The sequence below is a fragment of the Bidens hawaiensis genome, unplaced genomic scaffold (assembly GCF_021521415.1).
Source record: "Bidens hawaiensis isolate Kalapana, Puna unplaced genomic scaffold, B.hawaiensis_p1.1 tig00053988_1, whole genome shotgun sequence".
NCBI classification, from domain to species: Eukaryota; Viridiplantae; Streptophyta; class Magnoliopsida; order Asterales; family Asteraceae; genus Bidens; species Bidens hawaiensis.
The window spans coordinates 26,526-41,039 of record NW_027499721.1 but is presented as its reverse complement, the minus strand read 5'-3'; the positions used below and the strand labels follow the sequence as shown (position 1 = coordinate 41,039).

At 35.4% G+C, this 14,514-nt stretch overlaps 1 protein-coding gene across 1 annotated transcript; it reads left to right on the top strand.

Moving 5' to 3' along the window:
* Nucleotides 1-10,722: 10,722 nt before the first annotated feature.
* On the top strand, nucleotides 10,723-13,553 carry LOC143600368 (uncharacterized). The gene is made up of 5 exons (XM_077078081.1): nucleotides 10,723-11,423; nucleotides 11,454-11,608; nucleotides 12,426-12,605; nucleotides 12,755-12,846; nucleotides 12,923-13,553. The coding sequence occupies exons 1-5, from the start codon at nucleotides 10,841-10,843 to the stop codon at nucleotides 13,533-13,535; spliced, it is 1,623 nt and encodes a 540-aa protein (XP_076934196.1). The 5' UTR covers nucleotides 10,723-10,840; the 3' UTR covers nucleotides 13,536-13,553.
* The last annotated feature ends 961 nt before the right edge of the window (nucleotides 13,554-14,514 follow it).

Sequence of the window (14,514 nt, the reverse complement as noted above, 5' to 3'; positions counted from 1 at the left end):
GTTCATTCCACCTCATACCAAATAGACCCTAACAAAATAAGATCTAGTTATTTCATTTACAACCATAACAATCCTGTTTAGTTTGATTTAGTCATTTGATTGTAATCTAATTCGGTCTTTTGGGCCTTAGTAGGCTTAATGAAAATAAATAATTAGTTTCATTGTCCGGTCCAACACTTCATGTGGGCTAAGCTTATTATAACTTTTAAATAATTAGTTAAAAGTCGTCAAAAGAACTTGCAATGTTTTTCATAATAGACTATGGAAAAAGCATCTGACCAGGGCAGGGTCTCATTATTTTTACTTGTACATGGTCCTCAAGGTTTCATGTATTCTCAGAGACAACCTTGCATTTGATCACGGAGTTGGACCATTCTCAATTTGGTTTTGGCGCAAATGACATTTCTGTCTTTGTTGGCCTTCTGCGTCCATCTTAATTAGTGGTATGTTGTCCACAACAACAATGAATCCAAAATGCGAAATTAGACTCGCTATGTTGAACAACTAGTTTTTTTTTTAATCTTTCTTTCTTTCTATCTTAGTGGTTGCCATTACCCATGAAAACAAACAAAAAAGCAAAGCTATAGCCCAAAGATTATAAAACACAAACCACATAGATCAAATATTATAACCAACACTCTTTGCACACCATATTATTATTCCCACTGTTTCAAAAAGCAAGCCATGCTATTTATTAATGGTGTTCGAATAAACCATACGTTGGAATCCGAAACAAACCTTAAGGAATCAGGTATATGACTACCTTCCCGGTAGCCCGGTGTGTCTCAAGGTAAGCATAAGCTTCCTTAACTTTGTCAAAAGGGAATGGACTTTTAGGGTCAACTATCACTTTGATCTTTCCATTCTCAAGATAAGGGTTTAGTTTTGTCAAAATGGAGCCATCAGATGTGAGAACAAAGCCGAACCCTGGTGGTGGAATTGGCCCGGTTATAGACACCGCGACACCAGTTTCGTTGACTGCCTTCACTGCTTTCTCCGGTAGTCCTACAACATTGTATCATCCTTGTAAGTGAAGAAGCAAACATATTGACATATCTTTATAAATCCTAAAATATGTTGTTTTTGGTAATGGATTTTTTTTTCCTAGAAGATATTCTTAAAATTAAATAATTAGTGTTTTAAACATGATTTTATTTAAAGAGGTTGGCCCAAAACTATATTATTTTAGTGATCATCTAGAATTTCTTATAAGAAAGTTTATTTATTTTTTATTTAAAGATGCTTTCACACATGATTTGCCAGCCATAACAACCATGAGAGACATCAATGATTAAAATGGATTTGTATTTTAGAGTATTGGTAATAATCCCAATTTTTTTATTTAACTTGCTTATCATAAACTAAAGCACAAACCGAATATACCATGATACGTAAATTTTTTTTTTTATTTTTTTTGTAGTCTAATCTTTGTTCTTGTTTATTGATTTTCAGGATTACAATAAAGTGGCAGGCAAACGGGCAACAAGCTGCGCCGCAACTTGTCGACACGTCTATTCGTCTAATAATATTCTTACCAATTGCATCATACACCACGTCATATTTATCTGGTAGATCTTCAAAATTCTCTTTCGTGTAGTCGATTGCTACATCGGCACCTAGACTCTTAAGCAACTCCAGTTTTCCAGTACTAGATGTGGCTGCTACTTTCGAAGCACCAAACACATGTTTTGCAAGCTGTATTAACAACTTATAGCTATGATTAGCAACCAACTTATGCATTCTGTTAATATAATATATACAGTCTTAACGAATTAAAATACCTGAATTACGAACGATCCAACTCCACCAGCACCATTCAACACAAGGATTGTTTTGCCTTCACTAAACTTAGCCCTTTCTAGACCTTCATAAGCGGTCTCAATTGCGAGAGGCAAAGCGGCAGCTTGTACAAAATCCAAATTCTTGGGCTTTAAGGCTAATAGTTTTTCTTCAACAGCTGTGTACTCAGCTAATGTTCCAAGTTGTTTGGACCATCAAGAGCCTTCTCATTTATATCTCCATATACTTCATCTCCTTCTTTAAGTGTTTTTACCTGACTTCCAACCTTCACAACGATGCCCGACACGTCGTATCCTGGAGTTATCTGTCACAATAAAAAAAAATTAAGAGAACTACAAATGAAACGTAATCAAATCATATCTTCTAATTATGTCAGAGAACTAGTCAACTAGAGATAATTACAACTGATTAGAAAGTTCACCTAATAAAAAAACAATTATTATAATTACAAAGGTTTCGTAATTAATTGGCCGGTATCTTCTAATTATTGTAGATGATATAGTATAACTAAGTTATTAATACTGATTATGTAATGCATAGATGCAGATTCTAAGTCAAATTCATTGTACTTTTGCAAATGCAATTTCGTTTCAAAATAAAATAATAAGAATTAGCAATTGGCAATTGAAAGAGTGGTTGGAAATGATAAAGACATCAATATTTAAATTGCCTATTTGACCATTTTAATTCTAAAATTTCCACACTAATGTCTATTTAATTATCAGCTAATGATTAGAAAGTGTGCGGTCGAAGAGATTAAGGATGACACTATAGAAAAAAGCTAGTAAAATGGACATAATTTTGGTATTTTTCTTCTCTTAAAAAGTTTGGATGTTAATAATTCAAACTAGTATCTAGTAGTCGATAATAATTTATACTCATAGTTTAACCAATGATAATTATAATTTTCACTTTTGTTGCCAAGAGCAATCCCGGTAACATAATCATCATAGACTATACACTTATTATTATTTGATTTATTCTTGATTTAACTTCTATGTCTCTCCATTTTTGTTAATATTTATTATTATGGAGAAAATCGAGTGAAAATCAAATACAAATACAAATATATGATGAAATTGTTCTAGTCAACAAAAGAGAAAGCTTGAACTATTATTGGTAAAATGTAAGTATGAATTATTATCGGGCTATAAGTCGTAGTTAGGACTATTAAAATCCAATATTTATTTTTCATACTATATTTACAAACAATCGTTACTATAAAGCTTACCGGCAAAGGCGAATCGATAGCTTTAAAGTATCCAAGCCTCCTTTTGAAATCAACCGGGTTAAGAGCAGCAGCAACAACCTTAACCAAGACTTGTTCATCATTAATATCCGGAACCGCAACATCGGTAGCCAACTTTAGTACATCACCACTACCATATTCATGATATTGCCATGCCTTCACCTTCAAAGATAAAATTCAGAATACTTTTCTAGAAAAAAAAAGTAGTGGATGTAATGGATTTTGCAAATTTATAATGTGACAAGCTACTTCACCCCTCATAAAATGAGTAAATTGAAAAGAGGTCCTTGTATATTAATTTGGGAAATGACATAGTTTACCTTTTTGGTTAGTTATAGAATCTCCTATATTTGTGAATTATTTGATTTAATTTTGCTAATTTGTGTATTGGTTGATAATAATCACATCTTTAAAAAACTTTGTCAACGGTCTAACTTTTCGACTATTTTTCTCTTAATTGACCTCCGTTAAAAAACACTTAACGTCTTTAAGTATCTTTTCGAATTTCAAACCGATGTTTTAGGGTTTTTGACCGGAAGAATGATACGAGACGACTGATGTAAAAATTATCTTGAAATTGTGATTCAAACAACGAAACAATGTTTAAATTCGGTTGTTTGAATTTTCAATTAACAAAAATCAAGCAATTTAAATCACCGTTTCGAATGGTGATTAAATAAAGAAACAATGTTCTAATTTAGGTGTTTGAATTTCCAATTAACAATAATCAAATCATTTGAATCACCATTTCAAGATAAGTTTTACATCAGTCGAATCGTATTTTTTTTTAAGATCAATAGCCCTAAAACATCGGTTTGAAGTTCGGAAAAACACTTAACGAACTTAACTGTTTTTTAACGGAGGTCCGTTGAGAGAAAAATAGCCGGAAAGTTTGATCGTTAGCAAGGATTTTTTTAAGATGCAATTATTATTGGCGAATACACAAATTGTGATATTATTTATTTCCTATTTGTCATTTAATTTTAATTATTTTAAAAGTTAATATGACTATATGAGTGATTAAAACAAGTAACACCTCAGGCTATGCGTAGTGGATGGGCTACAAATTGGGCCGTTTTGCGCCGTGTGGCGTCCAGTCAGCAAGGGATGAGAATTTGATTTTAGGGTGTAATGGTGTAGGGGCTACAATAGTAATATAATATATATATATATATATATATATATATATATATATATATCTTACACAACATATATATAATAATATATATATGCAAACAACACAGACATGAGGGCGAGAAGAACTCCCCGCCCCCGCCCCCGCCCCTTTTCGCCCATTTATCGCCTGGAGAGGCGGTGTTCGCGCCCCTTCTCGCCCTATTTCGCCCAAACTCGAGCCCCACTATACTCGACCTTATATGTTTTATCACTCTATTAGAATTTTATAGATCGAACAAAAAAGTAACAATAAACACACATGATGATTGATTGAAACTAAATCAACAATTGTGGGCTATGCCAATTGCCAAGCACAGGTGGTCCACTACAAAATTATTATCAAGTCTTTCTATATTACGTGTTATGGATGCAAGGGTGCCGTCACTTTTGTCCACATCATATTTTTTTATTTTAGAGGCCAAACCGCCAAACATGGTGTCAAATTTAATTATGCACCCCTAGCGGTTTAAATTTTTTATAGTTGGTTTTCTTAATATGGAATCAAAAGGGATTATACAAGAATACATATCTCCAAATATCTTTTCTTCCTATACAAATCCATCGATTAAATACTCAACTCACATTTCTATTAAAAAGAATATTAAAAAATGATTGTTTTCTTTTTGTTAAATCAATACCACCTATATAAGAGCTAAGCTAGTTAACCCTCCTTCGCATATGTGGTAGTGACCTGACGGCATATTTCGTTAACTAACCCCCTTCTATGATACTTAGATTCACGTTTATATAATAAAAACCATTATTACATCTTTATATTTATATAGTTTAATAAAATGAATGGAGTTGTGGGTTGTGAAGTTATAACTGCATATTTGCATATTGTTGGAATATCAAGGATTGAACACAAGAACAATTGAGAACTCAAGGAATTTTTGATTACTTTGAATTGATCGTACAATGAAACTGTTCACCCATTAACATATAAATAGTAAAAGGAAGCCATAAAAAGCTCAGCAACCTACTGACTACTTGGGTAGTGGGGACACCACTTAACACATTATTTCTTAACTACTATGATAGATAATAAAGGAAAACATGCAATCACGTGGGTGACGTGGACTTATTATAAACAGCTTCATGCACCTTGAGTTTAAACATGTGACAGTTGAGTCAAATTTCTTCATCCCCTCTTGCGTCAAGCTATCGCATTCCAAGAAGCCATCTGAAATAAACAAACGTTTCCATTGTCAGAGACTTGGTAAGTACGTCTGCAACTTGATCATGAGTTCCACAGAATTCCAAGGACACCACTTGCTCTTCTACCATTTCCTTAATGAAATGATACTTCAATTCAATATGCTTTGATCGGCTGTGATGAACATGATTTTTTGACAAACTGATAGCTGACTTGTTATCACAGTAGATGGTTCCTCAGACCCATATCTTCAAGAATACGACGCAACCAGATGGCTTGACATGTGGCACCTGCAGCAGTGATATACTCTGCTTCTGTGCTTGATAGAGCTACTGTGGGTTGTTTTTTTGAGCTCCAAGACACAACCCCACTTCCCACAGAGAATACATAAGCTGAAAGGCCTTCTCCACTGGTGTAATTGGCAAGTAAGGAGTTCATTATCACTCTCTGAGAGGCCTTCTCCACTGGTGTAATCCTGGAGCCAAAGTGGAGCTTTTATACTCCTCTTTGTATGAATGGTTTGAGTTAGTGAGAGATTGGAAGAGGGTGTTGCATGGATTTGTACGTGGGTAATATTTTGAGTGGGTATAGGTGAGTTAGGTGTAGAGTCTTGTCTAATAGTGGTTTGAGTGGGTATAGGTGAATTTGGTGTGGATTGGGATGATGGTACAAGGATACTGTTGGTGTTTGCATGAGAAGAGTTGTTTTCATTAGGACTAGGATTAGGTGTAGTCATTTCAATGGGAAATGGGTCAATGAATTGTTAAGTAGGGTCAGAGATAGTACTTGCCTTTTTTGTACTCCAATCCCATTTTGTTTCCTCCAAGACTTTCACATCTCTCTTCATACCAAACTTCTTTGTGGTTGGACAGTAGACCCGATAGATCCCATCAACATCATTTGAATACCCTATAAAAATAGATTTTTCTGATCTGCTGTCTAATTTTCTTCTCTATTGGGAAGGAACTGTACCAAAGACAATAGACCCAAAAATTTCATATGGTCAACAGAAGGTTTAATACCTGACCAAGCATGGAGAGGAGTTTGATTAACTAGAGCCTTGGTAGGGGACCTGTTCATCGTATAGACTGCAGTTGAGACTGCTTCAGCCCATAGATAATTTGGTAGCTCTTTTTCTCTAAGCATGCTCCTTGCAAGATTCATAATTGTCCGGTTTTTCCGTTCCACCACCCCGTTATGTTGAGGGGTGTATGGCACGGTAACTTCTCTTTTGATCCCAGCAAGTTCACAAAATTTATTAAATTCTTGTGAGCAAAATTCTCCGCCTTTGTCAGAACGAAGAACCTTGATGGTTTTGTTACATTCGTTTTCAATCATTGCCTTGAAAAGTTTAAATTTCTCAAAGGCCTCACTTTTCTTATTCAAGAAGTACACCCAACACATGCGTGTGAGGTCATCAACCAATAGGAGATAATACAAGTTGTTTCCCAAGCTAGGTGTTTGCATTGGTCCACACAAATCAGTGTGCACAAGTTCTAGTTTGGCCTTTGCACGCCATGAACTTGAGTTAAATGGTTTCCTAGCTTGCTTCCCAAGTAGACAAGCCTCACAATGTAGGCTAGACTTGATTTTGGGAAGACCCTTTACCATCTCTTTGTTATGTAACTGTTTCAAACTTTCAAAGTTTAAATGACCAAACCTGCGATGCCATGTTAGAGCTTCTACATCATGTGTTGGCTTGGTGCTTTCAATTGCAGTGAGCAGGTTCATAGCATTTACCACAAACATATTATTAGTAGCAACAGCAATCTCCATGACAGTACTCCCAGGAGCCTTATTCCTCACCGTGCACTTACCATCATCAAAGAAAAGCAAGTAACCTTTTCTCATAAGTTGCCCCACACTTAATAAGTTGTACTCCAACTTGGGTGCATAGTAGACATTTTCAAGTGTGTTGTACATATTATGGCCAACATGCATCTTGACGGTCCCCTTGCCTTCAACAGATAGCCTTTTTCGGTCACCGAGTTGCACACCGACCTTGAAACTTTCATCCAACATCATGAAGCTCGATCGTAACCCAGTCATGTGGTTTGAACATCCTGAATCAATGATCCATAGATGCGCCTTGTTGCTAGATTGCTCAGCTACCGTCATTAAGGCTAATTGATCATGTGGTTCTTCATGGAGAGTAAATAACAGGTGTGGTATTTCATCTTCTTGCACTTCAGGGTTTTCATCATTTTCGGCTAAGTTGACTTGCGGTTCTTCTACATTGTACCAGCAATCCTTTTTAAAGTGCCCATATTTCTTACACACATGACAGAGAGGTACTTTACTCCGGTCAAAAGTGCCACGACCCCTGCCAGTTCCTCGTCCACGTGGAGTTCCACGTCCCCGACCTCGACCACGAATGGCTTTGGCCTGATCATGGGCAACGTGGAGAGCCTTGTTGAATGATTTACATAGCTATGGCATCTCTTTTCTTAGTTTCTCTACGATCAGGAGTGGCATCAGTGATGGCCATGACACCAAGATAGACCACGTCCCATAATTCACGAGACTTGAGAATGGTCTTCATCCTGATGCTCCAATGTTCGTAGCCATCCCCTATAAACACAGGGATCGAAACAACAGACAGAGGGTTTGGGAGGGAACAGTTATCAGCCATGGTTTGGGACGAAAGGGTTTTTTTTTTTTGAATGGAAGTAACACGATTGATCGAGAGACGGTGCTGGCTCTGATACCAAAACTGTTGGAATATCAAGGATTGAACACAAGAACAATTGAGAACTCAAGGAATTTTGATTACTTTAAATTGATCGTACAATGAAACTGTTCACCCATTAATATATAAATAGTAAAAGGAAGCCATAAAAAGCTCAACAACCTACTGACTACTTGGGTAGTGGGGACACCACTTAACCCATTATTTCTTAACTACTATGATAGATAATAAAGGAAAACATGCAATCACGTTGGTGACGTGGACTTATTATAAACAGCTTCATGCACCTTGAGTTTAAACATGTGACAGTTGAGTCAAATTTCTTCACATATGACAATAAAATATATAGAAAAAGGTGTCTTTTTAGCAACTTTTTGCAATTTGAAGGACAATTGAATCTAAGATTGGTTGTTGCGTTGTTGGTTTTAACGAGTTCGAACGAACAAGAGCAAGATCACGGTGGTTGACTCACCACGGTCTATATTTTAATAAAATTACTTTACATAAAACAAGTTAAAAACAGAAGTTGAAAATAGACGATAGCTTCTTTTATTTATCGGGTTATTGAATAAAATCAAAGATGTATCATATGTATGTCAAAACTACGCATTTTATGAAGCAGTTCTAAATGTTAATTAAAAGTGTAAAAACAGAAAGAAAAAATATATATATGAGAGGGTTAAAGAGTATATTGAAAAATAGTTGATGAACTAGATTTGTCGTTAAGTCAAAGTTTCAAGAAATTGTGAAAATAGTGAAGTCCGTGGAGTATTGGACGTTGACTACCAAAAACATTTAAAAACAGAAAATGACAGAAAGTGGGTAAACATGAACGTACCCAAGTATTGGTATCATGTTCATCGTTGCATTGATGTGAACGGATACATCCATTCTATATTAAAATCATGTAAAACTCTAGAAGCCATCAGTCCGCATAAATACATATATAAGCATTTAATATAAATAAAATTAAGCTTGTAAGTAAAATAATAATAATAATAATAATAAAACTAATAAAAGTATTAATTTTCGATTGCTAGATTTGAAGGTTGAAGAAGTGAGGACTTAAAGCATATTTTTAACTTAAAGTGTATAACTTTCATGAATTTTATAACCTAATAACATAAACAAAAAAATGGTATTTAAAACCAAACAGTCGTTCACTTTCCCCAACCTGAACTCAAAGTCCATTGTCGCCTTCTGACTACCGCCCGTAAGGGGGTGTCTGGGATTGCTTATTTTCACCAACTTATAACTTATAAACTTTTTAAGAAGTAATAAAGTGTTTGGGATTGCTTATATTGTGAGATGAAAAGTTCTATAAGTTACACTTTGTATCTTATTAACTTAATGAAAAGTTATAAGGAAGTAAAATAAGAAATCTCAAACATCCCCCTAAAACATGTGGTGGTCACTTATCTATGTGGAAGAAAGAAAAATGAACAAAAGAGAGACAAATAAATCCTTTTTACAAAAGAGAGCGTGTAAACAGAGGATGTGATAATGAGAGATGAGAGAACCTATCGCTTGTGAAAAAGACATAAAGATGTTGGCCATCCTACTCCCTCACCCAATGGTCTATAGGTAACCAAATAGAAGAGACATTACACAGTTATTCATTTTATTCTCATGAGGTAATCAAATAAGATCATGTAATGGTAGTGAATAATTTCTTTTCTTGTTTATTCCATTACCTCATATCAAATAGACCCTAACAAAATAAGAAATAAACTCAAATAAGATCATGTAATGGTAGTGAATAATTTCTTTTTTTGTTTTTTTTTTGTCTCTTAAAAACAAAAATATATATATATATATTAGTTTCACTTCATTATAGTAAAAAAAAAAATTTACAACCATAACAATCCTGTTTAGTTTGATTTAGTCATTTGATTGTAAATTTGTAATCTAATTCGGTCTTTTGGGCCTTAGCAGGCTTAAAGAAAATACATAATTAGTCGATATTTATTTACTATGCCCGTTTTGTATTGCTTTTTTTTTCTTTTCAAGCCTCTAATGATCTTGGCACTTGTGCCCGTACAAATAACATATAAACTAAATTGTTAAGGATACCAAATTGACACATGTGACATTCAATAAACCATAATACGGAAAATAAAACATAATAACACCAAACCAAAAATAAAACCTATTTTTATGGAAGCTCCCATTAAAACATCCGCATTCTTCAAGAGTATCAAATACTGAAATACATGTATCAGTACTCGTAAGTATCGAATACCAAAATTCTAAAATTTTTATAAATACACGTACCAAATAAGCTAAATTTATATGAATATACGTATTCAGAAAAGATTATGTTTTTCTTCCTTTTATTTTACTAGGGGCATTTGTTTTTCAAAATGTTTTGTCATAAATCTGAAAATCAAAAGAAAAAGGAATCATATTAAATGCCTTTTAAAGCTCCAAAATGTACTCAAATCAGAATAAAAATAATTAAATTTCCCAAAACAATTTACTCTCTAAAGTCATTAAATACCATTTTATGAACATAGCCGCCTTCTCAACGGCACAAAAATATGACCGTTGGCCATCTATATTCATTCCATAACGTTCACAAAATTAATTTCATTTTTAAATTCACTGACCGTTATCATCATAAACCCTATATTCCACACAAACCCATTTCCTCAATTCACTCACCAATCAAAACCCTAATCTTTTCTTGACCCAATTCGCCAATTGAATCGAGGTGTATGATCAAAACCCTAGTTTTTTCTTGATTTTTTTCGCTGTTGAATTACTCGATATGGCGGCATTGGCACCCGGGATCTTGTTAAAGCTTCTGAATTGTATGAATTCAGGAGTGAAACCCACAAGTGAACACAGGAGTTCACTTTTACAAGTAACCGATATCGTCCCAGCTGAACTCGACGAAAAGGATCTCTGGCCGAAACACGGGTTTTACATCAAAGTATCCGACTCGTCTCACTCGATCTATGTCAGTTTACCTTTTGAACAAGATGATCTTGTTCTCAGCAACAAAATGCAGCTCGGTCAGTTTATATATGTCGATAATCTAGAACCCGGGTCACCCGTTCCCATAGCGAAAGGCGCAAAACCCCTCCCGGGCCGACACCCGTTTATTGGCACGCCCGAACCGTTAATGGGTTTGAGAGAAAAAGGGGAAAAGTGTGAAAAAAAGACGATTTTTAACTCGAATACGAAATGTTCGGCTCCGAGGAGGGGGTCTTGGGGAACCGGGCAAGACGGGGCGTGTGCGTCGCCGATGGTGTTGAAACCGTGTCCGTTGGATTTTGATCATTGTACGCCTGTGAAGTCGCGGTCGGTGATGAGGGGGGCGAATATTGGTATGTCGCCGATGGTGAGGAGTCGGGTGGGTGACAAGGATGGGGTTAGAGGGTCTGCGGGTGGAGCGTTGTTGTCGAAGATGATGGAGAGTCCTGTGACGAGAAAGAGCTGTGCGGTTAATGGGTCGGTGATGAAGTATTCGAGGAGTAAGAGTACGATTTGTGACCGGGATGCGAAGGTGTTAAGAAGTCCTTTAAATATAACTGTAGGTACATTGTTCTCTTTGATATTGTTGTTAATAAATAATAATGTTGAATTGACATAATCTATAAGCTGAAACTATGTGATATATTCCTGATTTAAGAACTTACAACTGTAGTTTACTAATGTAAATTAGGTGGTGCAAATGAACCAAACTGTTAGCGAGCTACTCGAGCTTGGATCGATAAAAAGCTCGAAACGAGCTCATTTAGGCTTATCGATCCTTAACGAGCATTATGCATTTTTAACTTTTATATCTTTTGGACTTCTATGCATGAATTTCACACTGCACAGCCGAGCTTGAGCCGGACTTTGGCTCGTTTAAGGTACTACACGAGCTTGAGCAAAGCTGAAACTCGTTTAACGTTTTTCTCAAAATATATAAAAAATGTATATAAATTAATTAATAAATAAGGAACTAGTAGAGGCCGGGCCCAAGCTTAAAAAAACAACTCACTAGCCGAGCTTGAGCTTTGGCTTGAGCCGGGCTTTGGCTTGTTTGACCGTTTACTAAATGAGCTTGAACGAGCTTAAGCTCGTTTAAGGTTTTTTTTTTCTAAAAATATATAGAACGTATATAAATTAATTAATAAGTAATGAATAATGAGTCAAGCCCGAGCCGAGCTTGAAAAAACAACTAGGCTCAAGCTCTGCTTGTTTCAAGCTACTTTTTTAAAGCTCAAGCTTGGCTCGCTTGTTTACACCATAGTGAATATGTTTATATAGTACTTACTACTACTTAGACGTGAAATTTCTGCAAATTATTTTAAGAGTGATAAAATTTAGTTGATCATGAATATATTGCAATTATGTTATTGCAGGAAAAGAAAAGCACAACACCGCCTCCAAATTTAAGGAACGCGCGAGTGTCGTCCTCTCCAACTGTTGGTTCGGAGACAAAGAGTTATTCAAATTCACAGATGGCTTCACAACAAGATTCTCCATATGGGGACAATGCCTCATCATTTAATTTACCAGGAAAACTTGGCCTTTTGGGAAAGGTATACCTTCAACAGCTCATCCATTCGGTTTTCGTGTTAATCAAATTTTATAGGTGTTAAATATGAGAAACTGTTAGAATTATGATATAAATAAAAATAAATAAATTTATATTAAGTTTTAAGTGATTTTTTTAACAATATCACTTCAGGAAGCCATCCAGCAACGCGAAACCGCTCAGAAAATCGCTCTTCAAGCACTTAGAGAGGCTTCTGCTACCGAAACTCTTGTCCGGTCTCTCAAGTATGAATAACTTTTTAGTTTTCTTATGTCAACGTTTTTTATTTTGTTAATAAGTCTAACATCAAATTTTAAACAGGAATCTATCCGGTTTGAGCAAATCAGCAAAACCCGAAAGTCCAACCGACTGTTTCGACCAGTTTCTTGACTTCCATAGTCAAATCACGCAAGCAGTCGCCGAAATGACATCCATTAAAGCCGCAACAGCTCAAACTCCTCCTGAAAACACGCAACATGATATCACGAACAACAACAACAATAATAATAATTTAGATTCAAACAATGCTTCCAAAAGACGAGCCGCTCTATACAAGTCAATCGCAGCGTTTCCCGAAAGAAACGATCAAAAGTCAACGAGTTTAATGAAGCAAATGAGACCACCAACGAATCAAAAGGCGAAAGCGTTTGACAATGATGAGAATAAGAATCCTTGTTGCAGTTTAAGTAATACGATAACATTGGGAATGCAGATAGAAACCGAAGCTGGGAATTGGTTTATGGAGTTTTTGGAGAAGGCATTGGAAAAGGGTATGAAGAAAACTATGGAAAAGGATAAAAAAGTTCCGCAGTCACTTATATTGAAGGTGATTAATTGGGTTGAAGTTGAACAATGTGATTCGAGTAAGAGACCGGTGCATCCGAAAGCAACGCAAATTGCTAGGAAATTGAGGATTAAAATGAAGAATCCTTGAGTGATGATTAATGTGTGAGATGATGATTCATGAGTGAAAAATTAAGTGTGTCAAATAATATTGTTTGAGTTTTTAGATATCTTGTAAGAGACCGGTGCATCAGAAAGCAACGCAAATTGCTAGGAAATTGAGGATTAAAATGAAGAATCCTTGAGTGATGATTAATGTGTGAGATGATGATTCATGAGTGAAAAATTAAGTGTGTCAAATAATATTGTTTGATCATGTTTTTAGATATCTTGTACTGCTGCTCTTGGTTTATATGAGTATATGACACATTCATTTCATAAATGGGATTTTTTTTGGGTGTCATGTTTGTGCATTCTTAGATTACCCGCCCGTAATGCATTGGGCACGTAGACAGCTCACCCTTTTACTATCACGCCGTGGTTTAACTAATATTAAATAATAAAAAAAAGAAAAAAAATAATTAAACTAGTGTGTGTTTGCATGTGATTGGTGGAGAGAAGTGGACTCCGCTGATGAAACTAACGCCCTTTGGTGATGGTGGTTTGGCGAATGCATGAGCGTTAAAAACGGCTGTGTGATAGCAAGAAGTCTTACAAAACAGTTCAAGAAGTGTGGACAAATTAGAACACAACTTAGAAGATTTATTCTCAAATTACATTTTGAACTTTTATTATTATTATTGGGTATAAAAACTTTTTTAGTTTATAAAAATGCGTTTGTAAAAAGAGGCTGAACTTGAACTTTAGAAAAAAGAGCTTGAAACGAGCCAAACTCGTAAGTCAAAAGGAGTTGAGCTCGGTTTACTAGGAGTGTAAGCGAACTAAGCTGCTCGCGAGTTACTTGAGATCGATTTGTGAAAAAGCTCGATTGAGTGTCTAAAGCCAAGCTCGAGCCTAAAAGTAAGTTCGTTTAATAAATGAGTCAGAACCCGAGCTTCACTTATCGAGCTCAAGCCAGCTCGTAAACCTATACAAGTACGTTATTTACATTTCTTTTATAATATATATAT